Source organism: Mesoplodon bidens, assembly GCF_964165515.1.
Source record: "Mesoplodon bidens genome assembly, chromosome: 11".
Classification (NCBI taxonomy): domain Eukaryota; kingdom Metazoa; phylum Chordata; class Mammalia; order Artiodactyla; family Ziphiidae; genus Mesoplodon; species Mesoplodon bidens.
In genome coordinates this window covers 62182567-62196563 of record NC_138167.1, presented here as the reverse complement: position 1 = coordinate 62196563, position 13997 = coordinate 62182567, and the positions used below count along the sequence as shown (strand labels likewise).

Below are 13997 nucleotides of genomic sequence, written 5' to 3'. Positions count from 1 at the left end.
TCCCTCTTGCGTCTCCCTCCCACCCTCCCTATCCCACCCCTCTAGGTGGTCACAAAGCACTGAGCTGATCTCCCTGTGCTATGCGGCTGCTTCCCACTAGCTAGCTATTTTATATTTGGTAGTGGATATATGTCCATGCCACTCTCTCACTTGGTCCCAGCTTACCCTTCCCCCTCCCCGTATCCTCAAGTCCATTCTCTACGTCTGCGTCTTTATTCCTGTCCTGCCCCTAGGTTCTTCAGAACCTTTTTTTTTTTTTAGATTCCATATATATGTGTTAGCATACGGTATTTATTTTTCTCTTTCTGACTTACTTCACTCTGTATGACAGACTCTAGGTCCATCCACCTCACTACAGATAACTCAATTTCGTTTCTTTTTATGGCTGAGTAATATTCCATTGCATATATGTGCCACGTCTTCTTTATCCATTCATCTGTCGATGGACACTTAGGTTGCTTCCATGTCCTGGACAGCCCTTTTCTTACTGCCTCATAGCACAGTGACCCCGGTTTCTTCCCTTGACCCCAGCCACGGCTTCCTGCCGGCTGCCAGTGTCAGCATCTTACAAGAAGGCCCTGAGTCAGAGTTTAGAGCTGGGAAATCAAGTTCACGTCCACACCTTACTGCCGATTAGCAGTGTGACCTCGGGCAAGTCATTCTGCCCTCTGAGCCTCAGTTTCCACTGCTGTCAGTGCGCAAGATACTCCAGCTCTCGGGTCTCATTTTTCTCCTTCCATGGTGCAGTGTACTGAGCAGGTGCATAGTGGGTGCACAGCAGAGGCGGGCACAGAGTGGGTGCACAGCAGAGGCAAGGTGCATGTCCAGTAAAAAGACGTCAGGAGGCTCCCTCGCTCTCCTCCTTCCTCGGAAATACAGCTACTTCCTCTCATCCTTGTCGTCTGCTGCAGAGCTGCAGAGAGATGAGGGGGAGGCCACCGCACTGGGTGCCACGAGAAGGCCCTCAGTGGCTCCCATGGCTGGCCCGGACCCTGTGCTGAGCATGAATCACCCCTTCTATGACGTGGCCCGACACGGCATCCTGCAGGTGGCAGGTGAGTCCTAGTTGGGTGGTCAGTTCCCAGGAGCACCACAGTGCCAGCCTTCCTGAGGGCCCTGCGGCATGTGGCGGGCTCAGTAGGGCTGCTCACTCCAGCTTGGCTGTGCCCATAGCGTGAAAACCACAGAGGAACAAAAGTACCTGCCAGTGTTTTGAAAACGCAAATGACACAGATGTTAGAGCACCACCAAGTGCTCTGAGTAGCCACCGGGCAGCATCTTCAAATAGCTCTTTAAAGAGTGCAGGCCAGAATTAAATGGATTTGCTTGATTAACCCGGGACTGTTATGCTACAACTCATCAAAAGCAACACTCGGAAGGCAAGCAGCCCCACGCCCAGTAGTGGCCAGAGGGGAGTCTATTTTTTTTTAAATTTTATTTCATTTATTTTTTATATAGCAGGTTCTTATTATCTATTTTATACATAGTAGTGTATATATGTCAATCCAGAGGGGAGTCTATTGCATCGCTTTAATTGATCCTGAGGAATCAGGGCCACTCCAGGTACACTTCTCACATGGGCGGCGTGTTAGCCAGGGTTCCCTAGAGAAACACCCAGTAGGCTATATAGGGGTATGTATCCGAGGAGATTTCTCATAGGAATTGGCTTTCACGCAATTATGGAGGCTGAGAAGTCCCATGATCTGCCCTCTGCAAGCTGGAGACCAGGGTGTACGTGGTGTAAATCCCACTCCGAGTCTGGGTAAGCCTGTGGCTTTTCCAGTTGGAGCACATGGTGAGAGCAGACCCCGGGGTTCCTTCCCTGAGGGCCAGTCCTCTTCCCTCCTCCTCCTGGGCCTCACCTTGGTGTCCAGGTTTGTCCCCTTGGCCCTAACTCAGGTTCACACTCCTGTGTGGCCAGCGGCCTGGGGGACAGTTCAGGACCTGGAACCCTTTTTCCTTCTCCAGGAGGTGGCACGTGCCAATCCAGGAACCCCGCCCCCCCCAGGGGTCCACTTCAGGTGTACCCAGGCGTCCCTCCCCACCAAGGGCTTCTCCCAGGTGTCGCCTCCCCCAGGGCTCAACATCAGGACCATGGCCAGAGCCAAAGACTCATCAAAAAGTAATGTTGGGGGCTTCCCTGTCAGCACAGTGGTTGGGGGTCCGCCTGCCGATGCAGGGGTCACGGGTTTGTGCCCCGGTCCAGGAGGATCTCGTGTGCCGCGAAGTGGCTGGGCCCGTGTACCATGGCCGCTGAGCCTGCATGTCCGGAGCCTGTGCTCCACAACGGGAGAGGTCACAGCAGTGAGAGGCCCACGTACAGCAAAAAAAAAAAAAAAAAAAAAAAGTTATGTTGGATGATCTCTCATTATTACCTTAAGGGACTGTGTATTTGGCCAGATGGAAACTTTGTAGAATTTTAAGTCTTAAGATAGTGTTGGGACTTCCCTGGTGGCACCGTGGTTAAGAATCCACCTGCCAATGCAGGGGACACAGGTTTGAGCCCTGGTCCGGGAAGATCCCACATGCCGTGGAGCAATTGAGCCCATGCGCCACAACTACTGAGCCTGTGCTCTAGAGCCCGTGAGCCACAACAAGAGAAGCCACTGCAACGAGAAGCCCGCACACCGCAACGAAGAGTAGCCCCCGCTCTCTGCAACTAGAGAAAACCCGTGTGCAGCAACGAAGACCCAGTGCAGCCAAAAATAAATAAATTAATTAAAAAGATAGTGTTGATTTAAATATTTTAGGGAATTCCCTGGCGGTCCAGTGGTTAGGACTGTGCGCACTCGCTGCCGAGGGCCAGGGTTCAATCCCTGGTCAGGGAACTAAAATCCTGCAAGCCCTGCGGCACAGCCAAAAAATAAAATAAAAAATAAAAAATATTTTAAAGAGTAGTGGTCATCTTCTGAAGCTCCAGTCTGGGCCCGGGGCTGTGAGCTCAGAGGCACATTAGATGTTGGAAAGCAGGGTGCAGAGGGAAAGTTCTGCCCCAGGATCAGAGGTGGTGGGAGGTATAATCTTAGAGGCGCGTGGCAGAGAAGAGAGAACAGAGGGACATGCCGGACCTGGCCCTGCTGGGTGACTGACAAGTCACCACCTTCACAGCCAGAGCTTCCCTCACAACCATGCAGACCCCAGCTGGGATTTCCTACAGGGCACAGACAAAACGGGTCTTCAAATCCCCTTTCACTCCTGCAAAAAACAGTTAGCAACCTTAAATAAAAACCTAAACAGGGCTTCCCTGGTGGCGCAGTGGTTAAGAATCCACCTGCCAATACAGGGGACACGGGTTCAAGCCCTGGTCTGGGAAGATCCCACATACCGCAGAGCAACTAGGCCCATGTACCACAACTACTGAGCCTGCGCTCTGGAGCCCGTGAGCCACAGCTGCTGAGCCCACGTGCCACAACTAGTGAGGCACACGTGCCTAGAGCCTGTGCTCTGCAACAAGAGAAGCCACCACAATGAGAAGCCTGCGCACCGCAACGAAGAGTAGCCCCCGTTCGCCACAACTAGAGAAAGCCCGTGTGCAGCAAAGAAGACCCAATGCAGCCAAAAATAAATAAAATAAATTAAAAAAAAAAAATCTAAACAAACTCCCACATTAGTCCCAGTGAGATCGCTGATGCCTTTATTACGCGTTTTAATCGTCCTTTACTCTCGGAGCCGATAATGGGTGGTGGTGGGCGTGTCATGAGTCTCAGCTCAGGGAATCATTTCTTTATGCATAAACAGGGCTCCCCCTGTCTTGGAGACAGTGAACAATGTCGTGTTGTAAACAGCGAGGGGAGAAGAAGGGGTCGTGAGTTAAACCGAGGCCTTGTAGAATTTGCATTTTATTGATAGTTTTCATTTCCTCCCATATATCGTCATCTTGAAGCCCGTTTCGATACACTGGCCTGTGCTGCCAGAGAGCAGCAAGGGTATCTACTCATCTTTTTCTTTTCTTTTTTTTTTTGTCTGTGGTACGCGGGCCTCTCACTATTGTGGCCTCTCCCGTTGCGGAGCACAGGCTCCGGATGCGCCGGCCCAGCGGCCATGGCTTACGGCCCCAGCCGCTCCGCGGCATGTGGGATCTTCCCGGACAGGGGCACGAACGCGCATCCCCTGCATCGGCAGGCAGACTCTCAACTACTGCGCCACCAGGGAAGCCCCAAACTCATCTTGACTGATGTTGTTAAGGCAGATGCCCAGCGACTGCTCAGTGAGCAGAAGGGCTGGGGGTCCCGGGGCTCCTCACGGCTGCGGAGGAGGCCTGAACGCAGGGGCTGCGGGAGTGCGAAGGCCTCCCCACCCGGAACATGGGGTCCCAGGGGCAGAGGAGGCTGTGGAGGCCGGGCTGGGGGTGCTGCCCTTGAAGCCAGCCGGTGGCTCACTTGGCTTCTCTGGGCCTCGATTTCCTCACCCGCAAATGAAACAGCACACCTGGAAGCACCCACCACCCTGCCGGACACGTGGTAACGGGTCACGTTTATTGAGCATCTGCTGTGTGCCAGTTCTGCATGGCTTTATTCAAGCTGTGGATTTAGTCCTTCCTGCTCCCCACGAAGTCAGTTCTCTTATCCCCACGTTGTAGATGAGCAGAGAGGCTGGCCCAGGGCTGCCCGGCTGGTGCGTGGGGCAGGGGTTCTGTCCCGATGGGCAGAGCGCCCAGCCTTGGCTCTTCCTCTCTCCCTCCCTCCTTTTTCACATTTTTTTATGGAAATTTTCAAATGCATGAGAGGTAGAGAGAACAGCATAAGGAACCCAATGTACCCACCGTGGCACTTGTTCTAAGCTGCATGAAAGTTTGTTGAATCTGAATAATGCTGTGATATTAATTTGGCAGGACATTTAGGAAATCCTTTTTTTTTTTTTTTTTTTTTTTTGTGGTACAAGGGCCTCTCACCTTTGTGGCCTCTCCCATTGCGGAGCACAGGCTCTGGACGCGCAGGCTCAGCAGCCATGGCTCACGGGCCCAGCTACTCTGTGGCATGTGGGATCTTCCCGGACCGGGGCACGAACCCATGTCCCCTGCATTGGCAGGCGGACTCTCAACCACTGCGCCACCAGGGAAGCCCTGGCAGGACATTTAGAAATCTGATGATGTGAAAGGAAAATGCTGTGAGTTGCCCTTTCAGTTTTGGGGGAGGTAAAATGCCTTCAAGAGTAGCTGACCTCGGGCTTCCCTGGTGGCACAGTGGTTGGGAGTCCGCCTGCCGATGCGAGGGACACGGGTTCAGGCCCTGGTCTGGGAGGATCCCACATGCCGCGGAGCGGCTGGGCCCCTGAGCCGTGGCCGCTGGGCCTGCGCGTCCGGAGCCTGTGCTCCGCAGCGGGAGAGGCCATAACAATGAGACCCACGTAGCGCACAAAAAAAAAAAAAAAAAAAAAAAAAAAAGAGTAGCTGACCTCCATAGCTCAGCCTCGTGCCAGTGGATAGACTTGCAAACAGTACATGTTCAGTAAGTGTTTATCGAATGAAATCAGTGTTTTTTGTAAACAGGATGCTCATAGGGGAAAGGAACCAGGCCCGACGTGGGTGCTGGCCTTGTATACTGTATGTCCCTGTCTCAGTGCCTTTGCACATGCTGTGCTCTGCCCAGGGACCCTCCCTACTTTCGTTTGCAGATGGCAGGGCAGGAGGGGCTCACAGCCTGGCCAGAGCCCCTCCTACCCCACTGCTGGCTGAACTGAGTCCAGACTCTTCGGGGGGGAATTCATCATTCAGACCCTTACCTGCCTGTTTTGCCCTTGTTTCCACACCCCATCCATTCTCTGGGCAGGAGCACGTCCCCTCGCCTGGCCAGCACAGGGCCCCCTCATCAGCAGTAGGTCTGAGGTGCCTCTCCCTCCGCCACTGGCAAACTGAGAAACTGTGGGTGGGAGGGAAGTGGGGCCCAAGTGTACGGGGAGGCCACTGACCTCTGCTGCAGATCTACTGTGTCCTGGCGTTACCCAGAGGCATCTCATTCTTCGACACCAGGTTCCCCGGGTTTTCTGAGAGCCTGATGTGTGACTTCTTGTTGGGAATTTCCCGCTGCTCGCCCTTGGCCTGGGGGTGGCCATGCTGCCCCTCACTGGCGGGGGCATCACGTCCCCATGCCCATCCCCCCATCTCTGTGAAGCTTTCCACGCCTCCCTAGGTTCTCCGTGTCCCTGGGGTGCTGGGCTGCTCTGTTCCCGATGTCCCTCACTGCTGCGGGGTGTGGGCGTTCAGCTGCCCTCCTCTTCTCAGGGGCCCACCCAAGGGCAGGGGCACTCGACTGCGGCCAGCAGGGCGCTGAGAAGACGGAGGGTGGGGGGTTCTCGTCAGTGAACCTCACTCTTCCCTGCGACCCACCACACCAGGCAGCTGCTCCCACCAGCCTCCCAGCCCCTCGTCCACCGCCAGGCCATCATCACCTCCTTGAGGGGTCCTCGGTGGAGCCCCAGCCCGTGTCCACAGCCCCACACAGTGCCCCCCACCGCCTCCTCCTGTGTTCCCTCCCCAGTGAGCGGCCCGGCCACCCACGCTCTCTGCGGGGGCCTTCTGGCTCCCCACCCCCCATCGCTGGCCTGCAGGTCTCCGTCTGCCTCCCGCCACTTCCTTCCACCGGGCAGTCTCCACTCGGGACATCCTGCCGTTGGCCGTCCTCCAGCTGGCACCTGGGTGGGCCTTCCAGTGACCCCTGACCCCCCTTGCAGGCTCCCCAGGGTCACTCGCCCGCCTCGTCACAGTAGTCTTGTTCCCTCCATCCCACCACCATCTCTCATTTGGGCCCCGAAGCTGGGAGTGGTGTGTCGTGTCAGTGGCGTGCCCCGTCCGAGGCCCTAGTTCCTGCTGCTTCTCTTCCTGCATCGCCAGCCTGGTGCGTGGAGACCCCTCTGGCACAGCGGACAGTGGGCTGGGGTGCAGGGTCATGGGACACTGCAGTAAAGAATGTGTCTGCCCTTTGTCCCAGTTCCCAGGAGGTAGCCTCTCAATCCTTGGAATTTCCCAAGTGATAGGAGTATCTTAGTGATTCGTGATAGTTTATGTTGGGGGTGACTCGTGCAGGACCCCCAGATAGTTATGCTCACGAGACGACTCCGGGTGGAGCTTCTGTGCGGGAGAGACTCGCCATGTGACTAGAGGGTTGGGGCTTTGTGGCCTTGGGGGCACTGGAGACCAAGCTCAGTAAACCAGCTCGATGATTTAATCAGCAGTACCCATGGATAGAATGGATGGATGGATGTGTGGATGGACGGATGGATGGATGGATGGACGTGTGGATGGATGGATGGACAGACGGATGGATGGATGGACGGACGTGTGGATGGATGGATGGACGTGTGGATGGATGGATGGATGGATGGACGGCTGGATAGATGGATGGACGTGTGGATGGATGGATGGATGGATGGATGGATGGATGGATGGATGGATGGACGTGTGGATGCATGGGTTGCTGCATATTGATTGGATTGTGATTCAGCCAGTCATGCCTATGTAATGAAACCCCAACAATTGCACTGGACACAGCAGCTCAGTGGAGCTGTTTGGTGGTAATGGTGCGTGGTCAATGTCCTGACTGCATGGGGAGGGGGCACACAGGTTCCATGGCCAGGACCCCCGACCCCCCCACCTGACTCCCTGTGCATCTCCCTTCTTACCGGGTCCTGATTTGTATTCTTTATAAGAAAACTAATTGTAAGTATAGCGCTTTCCCAAGTTCTGTGAGCCGATGAATTATCTGTTGTGAGGCGGGTAGTGAGAAGCTCCGAATCTATAGGCAGCTGGTCAGAAGTGGGGTGGCCTGGGGACCCCTGACACATAGCTGGTGTCTGAAGTGAGGGCCGGCCTGGGGCGGACAGCAGCCCCCACCTGTGAAGTCACTGCAGATGTGGACGTGGCTGATAGAGCCCTGGCTGGTTCTCAGAGAGGGGTTCACAGAGCTGGGCAGACACTCCCCCCACGCTGTCCCTGTCCTTTCCCCTGGACCATGGGGCCAGGCAGGGGCCATACCTGGTCTTTTCGCTCCAGGGCTGGTCTTCCGTTCACCAAACCACTTAGCACGTCCCCGAGACTCTCCACTTGGTCTGATTCCAGTGCTAAAAATGCTCCTCATTTTTTTGTTTTCGACATTTCAACATGGATATTGACTTCCCTTTCAGCCCCAGGGTCATTCAATTCCATGTTCCTTCAGTAGCTGCACAAACAATTCATATCTTCAGAAGCAAAGTCATCCTTTTCCCTTCCCTCTCGCAGATGAGCACAGGCTCAGGTGAGCCGTGGAATCCTGGCCTCCAAGATGGTAGAAACACTGTTTGGAAAACACTTTGTACTTCCAGGCATAGCCATCGAAGGTTTTTGTGCCCGAAAATGCCCATCTGGCAAGGAAAGCAGATAAATGTGTGGATTCCAGCGCAGCACTTTCAACAGGAGCTTTCTAAACAAACAGAAACCATGACCAGAATTCTCAAGGAACCTGTGAAAAGGCCGCTGTCTTTGGAAACCGAAATGGCTGTCGAATTCTGAACGTCCCAGTGGCTTGCAGGCTCCCGGGAGAAGCTGACGTGTCATAAATAACCAATGGCTGTCCTGGCGGGGCAGCAGGCGGGACTCTGAGGGCACGTGATGTGTGTGTGTCTGCACGTGTGAGTGTGTGCGCATGTGTGTGATCTTGACTCGCCCTTCAGAGCTGGCCGGTGATGAGGATGCTCGGCTGTCATTCTTCTCATTTTAAGTAAATGTCTGAGAACAGTTGTAAATACTTGTTCACTGTGAGTTAAAGTGAGTTCAGAATCGCGTACATTGCTGGAGGGGCACCCTTCTATTTTCTCCAGGTTCTGATACTCTTCCTATAACCAGTCCGCCCGTCAATCAGTAAATGATTGCTGGACGCCGTCCGAGCCACAGGTACGGGCAGCAAGCCTGCGCTCTGGGGATGCAGGTGGTGGTGAAGGTTACCTTGGCTAAGGTACCTGGAGTGTCAGGTAGTAGGTGCCCGTCCAGCAGGTGCGGCCACCACCTCACTGTAGCCTCCCGTGCCTCTTGGCTCAGGTGGGCTGGTCCAGAGGCTGCTGTTTTCTGGGCTCGCCCCCAGCTGTGGCAAGAGACAGCAGACTTGGGTGTCCGTGCTGGGACCAGGGCTCATGGCTGTCTGCCCTGCAGGGGAGGACCACCTCGGAAGACAAGTCATCACACTCTGCTGCTGCCAGATGCCCCCAACCCTCGCGAGCTCAACCACAGGCGGCTGCTGGGCTAAGTCTGCCCTGTGCCCCCTCCACACACCCCCTTGAACACACCCCCTCTGAAGGCCACCCTCCCCACCCCACTCCCGTGTGTGTCCCCCTCCCTGTGCAGGTGCCTCTCCGTCACTCTCAGCACAGAGCGGATATGCCAGGTCACAGGCTAACAGACAGACTGACTAGCAGGTCCTCAGGTGGATGTCACGTCAGTGCCAGGTCACCAGTCCCACCCGCAGGACTGATGTCTTCCCCCCGCCTTGGGTGGCTTTAGGTCCACAGACTTGAACTCTGGACTCAGGGCCCTTTTATTTTGTAATTAATTAATTTATTTGGTCTCGCCATGCGGCTTGCGGGATCTCAGTTCCCCAACCAGGGATTGAATCCCCGGCCACGGCAGTGAAACCCTGGCATCTTAACCACTAAGCCACCAGGGAGCTCCCTCAGGGCCCTTTGAGGCCTCCTCCCTCCCTCCCTCACGGCCTCCCTCTCAAAGCCACACAGGCCGCCCTCTGCGCTTGCTTCATTTCCTGCTGCTCAGAAGGCAGCGCCTCCCACTCACCTGCCATGGCCTCAGCTGCCCTCACCCCTCCTCCATCCTGCCCCTCTCTGCTGGGGCTGCGCGCTCTGTGCGGCCACGCTGCCCCCGGGGCCTCCTCCCTGGCCGGGTCCCTCGGGTGTCCTGAGAGCTGCCAAAGTCCCGACTGCAGCCCAGAGTCACCCAGGTGAGCAGGCGGCCTCAGGTCTGGTGACAAGCTTGGCCTGGGGAGGAGGGCAGCTCCTGGTCCTGGGCCACCAAGGCTGCTTGAAATCAAGCGAAGTGCCCTCCTGCCCAGCAGCTCTTGCTGGGGGTCGAGTCCTCGCTCAGGTTACCTGCAGAGGCCAGGTACCCGTGTGACTCGTGTCCCTCGTTTGGGACATTCTTGCACCCGTGGGGCTGGTGTGGGCGCTCCGGGCCTCAGACTGTGGTCCCTGACAACGTGCCGACTTGCGTTTCACTCAAGTAGCCTAACCCCAGCCCATGTCTGGGCATCCCTGGAAATGTTTGTGTCCCCTTGTGAGGGACAGAGAGGAGGAAAGGCTGGCCGGGGACAGACTCGCCCGCTGCTGGGCCGGCTCGGGGGCCACAGCACCGGGGGCTCTGCCAGGGCTGCTTCCAGAGCTGCTTCCCTCTCGACCGTGGAAGCCCCGCTTGTCCACCCACAGCGTGGTGCCCAGAGGCCATGGCCTGGGGCCCTCAGCTCAAAGTGAACAGAGGTACAGTTGGATCATAGGAGCATCTGGAAGCCTTTGGGCTGCTTGTTTCATGAGAATCCCCCTGACCCAGGCATCCGACCTAGTTTGTTAAAGAATCTTCCAAGAGCCGCTGAAGATAGAACGGCGACAGCAAGAGCCTTGCCGGTAGCGGATGCCCAGAGGGTCTTTAGCCACTTCTGCTGCCGAGTGATGGGCTTGGCCGCGGAGGCAGCCCATTACCCCGGCCGGTGAGCTGCCCTCCCAGGAGGCGCCCCACCCCCTCCTCCTGAGCAGCTGACACTGCTCTCAGCCCACTCTGTGTTTACGGAGCACACAAGACAGAGGATGCCCGATCCCGGAGAATTCGTATCCTGCGGCCCTCTGAGATTGGGCACGTTCCATTGCCAGATTATTCCTTTTGTGGCATCAAATAATCCATGACCTGTGGGTCAACTCTCACCGAGGGTACCACTGCTGGGCCAGGGATGAGTTGAGGATTTGTTTTCTTGTAAAGACAGAAGTACCCCCGACAGACAGAAAGCAGGTGGGGTTACTGGCAGTGGCGGGGCAGGGAAGGAAGAATGATTGCCTAATGGGTATGGGCTTTCTTTGGGGCAAAGAGAAGGTTTTGGAACTGGATGGAGGTTGTGATTGCACAATGTTGTGAATGTACTAAATGTCACTGGATTGTTCACTTTAAGATGGTTAATGTTAAGAACTTCACCTCAATCCAAAAAAAAGTTCCTCTGACAACAACTGATACAATGTGCTCTTTCCAGGCACCTGCCTCAGAAACCTTCACCACCAGATGAAAGTGGTAAGCATGGCCACTGTGAACAGTTGTGTAGGTTGTTCACTGCCCAAGGGCATTGACATGAAGGGCTACTATCAAGCGGGTCTCTTCTCACCTAGCGCTGGAAGGCGTCTGCCTGGAGGAAGGAGTGCCTGTTTCTACCTGACTCAGAGGTGCTCTATGGGCTTCTTGGCCATGATAGGATGAGCCCTAATGCTTAGTCTTTTCCATGGCTTTTCGGGGAAAAAGTGACACCATGGACATCATCCTCCCTCTCCCCATCCAAGTGGGTGGCTTTCCTGTGGCCAGATGTGCGCTCCTACTTCTGAGATGGGTGAAGAAATCAGTCCTTGTCCTTGAAGCTCAACCAGTGATTTAGTTCATGACTTCCTATGCTGAGCACGCACGCAGACATGTTGAGATCCCAAGAAAAACTCGGCACGTTGTGGGCAGAACCCGGGGGCAGGGGAGAGGTGCCTGCTTTTGCCACAAGTGTCCAGTGTGGATAAGGGAGCTGGGCAAGGACATCTTCCTATTTCTCCTTTCTTGAAAAAGTTGAGAAATGCAAGAGCGACCATCCTTTCAGGAATGAGGAGGCGTTCTCAACGGCTCAAGGACTCTCTGTGTGAAGTCAGAGATCTCCATCTGGGTTCTGTCCAGGGGAGGATGGGCTCAGTGAATTGTCCCTGAGGGCTTGGTCCAAAGGACCTGTGCCCGGGTGAGTCTGGGCATTGAAGTTGCTTCCACATCGCTGAACCCAAACCACGTACTGCATGAGGTCAGCTTCACATCATTTTTACATCAAAGCCGATGATGGCTGGGGGTACGTGGCTTTCTGGGGGCAGGACAGTGTGGGTCAGAGGGTGAACTCTGGAGCCAGGCTGCTCCCTTCGGATCCTGGCTCTGCCTCTTACTGGTTCTCCTCTGCCAGCCTCAGCTGGCTCCTCTGTAAAATGGGCATGTTAGTACCTGCCTCATGGGGTTGTTGTGAGGATTAAATAAATGGGTAAGTACGTGCAAGGGCCTGCAGGTCACATAGTCAGTGCTTTGGGTGGAGGGTACTCTGATGTTGTTTAGAAATCAAACCAGCTAAGGAGATGCTGACATCCTTTTGAGCAAGGAAAAGGTCCTACTGCATTGTCCCGGCTGTGCAGGTGGCCGAATGCTGGCAGATGGCGGAGGCTGCTGGGGTCTTCTCCTCAAGCAGTTCTGGGGGGCTTGTCCACCCGAGCACCCAGCCCACACTGTGGACCCCAGAGCTCCGGCGGGCCGCGTTGGCACGGCTCACAGTGAAGGCAGCTGTGGTCCCACCACAAACTTGGAGAAGCCAGGCCTGAATTCCTGGAGCACCAGGCTGGATTCATTACGGGATGCGCTTCTAGGTAATGAATGACTCGGGTGACGTGACATGCGAGAACTTGGCCGGACCAGCTGGAGGTCGGGAGCCAGAGTGCTGATGGGCTCAGGAATGGCCCTTCTGCAGCTCATCTACAGGTGGCCGGATGAGGTATTTTTAAGCGGGTCACGTAGGCGTGGCCGGGAAGGAGCAGGGCTCTGCAGCCCTGAGAAGTGATCACTGGATTTGTAGAGCTTATCCTGTGAGGTCAAATGACAGAAGCTGTGCAGAGCCAGGATCTGCTTTCCAGTAAAAATTAAAAACGTAAGCTAATCTGGAAAGAAGGAGCTGCTTGCTTCTAGAAATACAGCAGAACAGCAGGGAGTCTGAGGTGGAGGGACGGAGTTAGTCCCGGGTTTGAATCCCAGTTCATCCTCTGTGTTAGTGTCCTGTGGCCCTTATAATAAATTACCCAAAACTGGGTGGCGTGAAACAACAAATTTATTCTCCCACTGTCCTGGGGTCCAGGAGTCTGAAAGCAAGGTGTCCTCAGGCCTGCAGTCCTAGAGGGAGCTCCGCCTCCAGGGGAGGAGCCTTCCTTGCCCCTTCTAGCTTCTGGTGGCTGTCGGCCACCCTTCACCCTCCCGGGCTGGTGGCCACATCCCTCTGTACTCTGCCTCTTGTCTTCACATGGCTGTCTCCCCTCCGTGACTTTCACTCTTTACAGCCATCTTCTCAGGATACGAGTGATTGCAGTCAGCACCCTCCTGTATAATCCAGGATAAACTCCTCTTCTCAAGATCCTTATCTTAATCACACCTTCTAAGACTCTTTTCCAAGTAAGGCCACATTCATGGGTTCTGGGGATTTGACGAGGATGTCTTTTGGGGGCCGTAGTCAGGCCACCACATCCACTCACTGGCTGTGTGAACTTACGTAAGCTACTTAATGTCTCTGAGCCTCAGTTGTCATCTAAGAAATGAGGACTGGGCCCCCCTGCATGTGGATTCTGAGTGTTGCCATGGACATGTCCCCAGATGGCCTGGTGCTGGCACCCACTGGGTGACCATAGTTTCCATTATGGGGAAGGCATATTTGGTTTCAGCGATGGTGAGATTTTCATAACTGCATCCTGTGCTTTGTGCCCAGGTATTCGAAGTACACGCTGGACCAGTACGTGGAGAGCGATTACACCATCATCCACTTCCACTATGGGCTGAACAGCCAGAACAAGCCATCCCTGGGCTGGCTCCAGAGCGCCTACAAAGAGTTTGACAGGAGGTGGGTGTCCTCCAGCTTTGGGGGAGACATCAGGGTGCAGACTGAGTGAGGGGGAGGCTCAGGTGACAGGAGGGGTCATGGCTGTGCAGTGGGGGAGGGCGGGATACCGAGGGCCAGGAGGGGCGTTAGGTTGACCTCCCTTCAGGGCCACGGGCCTCT

At 55.3% G+C, this 13997-nt stretch overlaps 1 protein-coding gene across 1 annotated transcript in view; it reads left to right on the top strand.

The window, feature by feature from the left end:
* LOC308625748 (rho GTPase-activating protein 8-like) overlaps positions 1 to 13997 on the top strand; it is a gene marked incomplete at its 3' end in the record, with an annotated part of 64418 nt that overhangs the window by 16223 nt on the left and 34198 nt on the right. Inside the window, 4 exon segments of the mRNA XM_081250237.1 lie at positions 912 to 1055; positions 9119 to 9177; positions 9180 to 9208; positions 13707 to 13838. Of these exon segments, the coding sequence (XP_081106363.1) occupies positions 912 to 1055; positions 9119 to 9177; positions 9180 to 9208; positions 13707 to 13838 (364 nt within the window).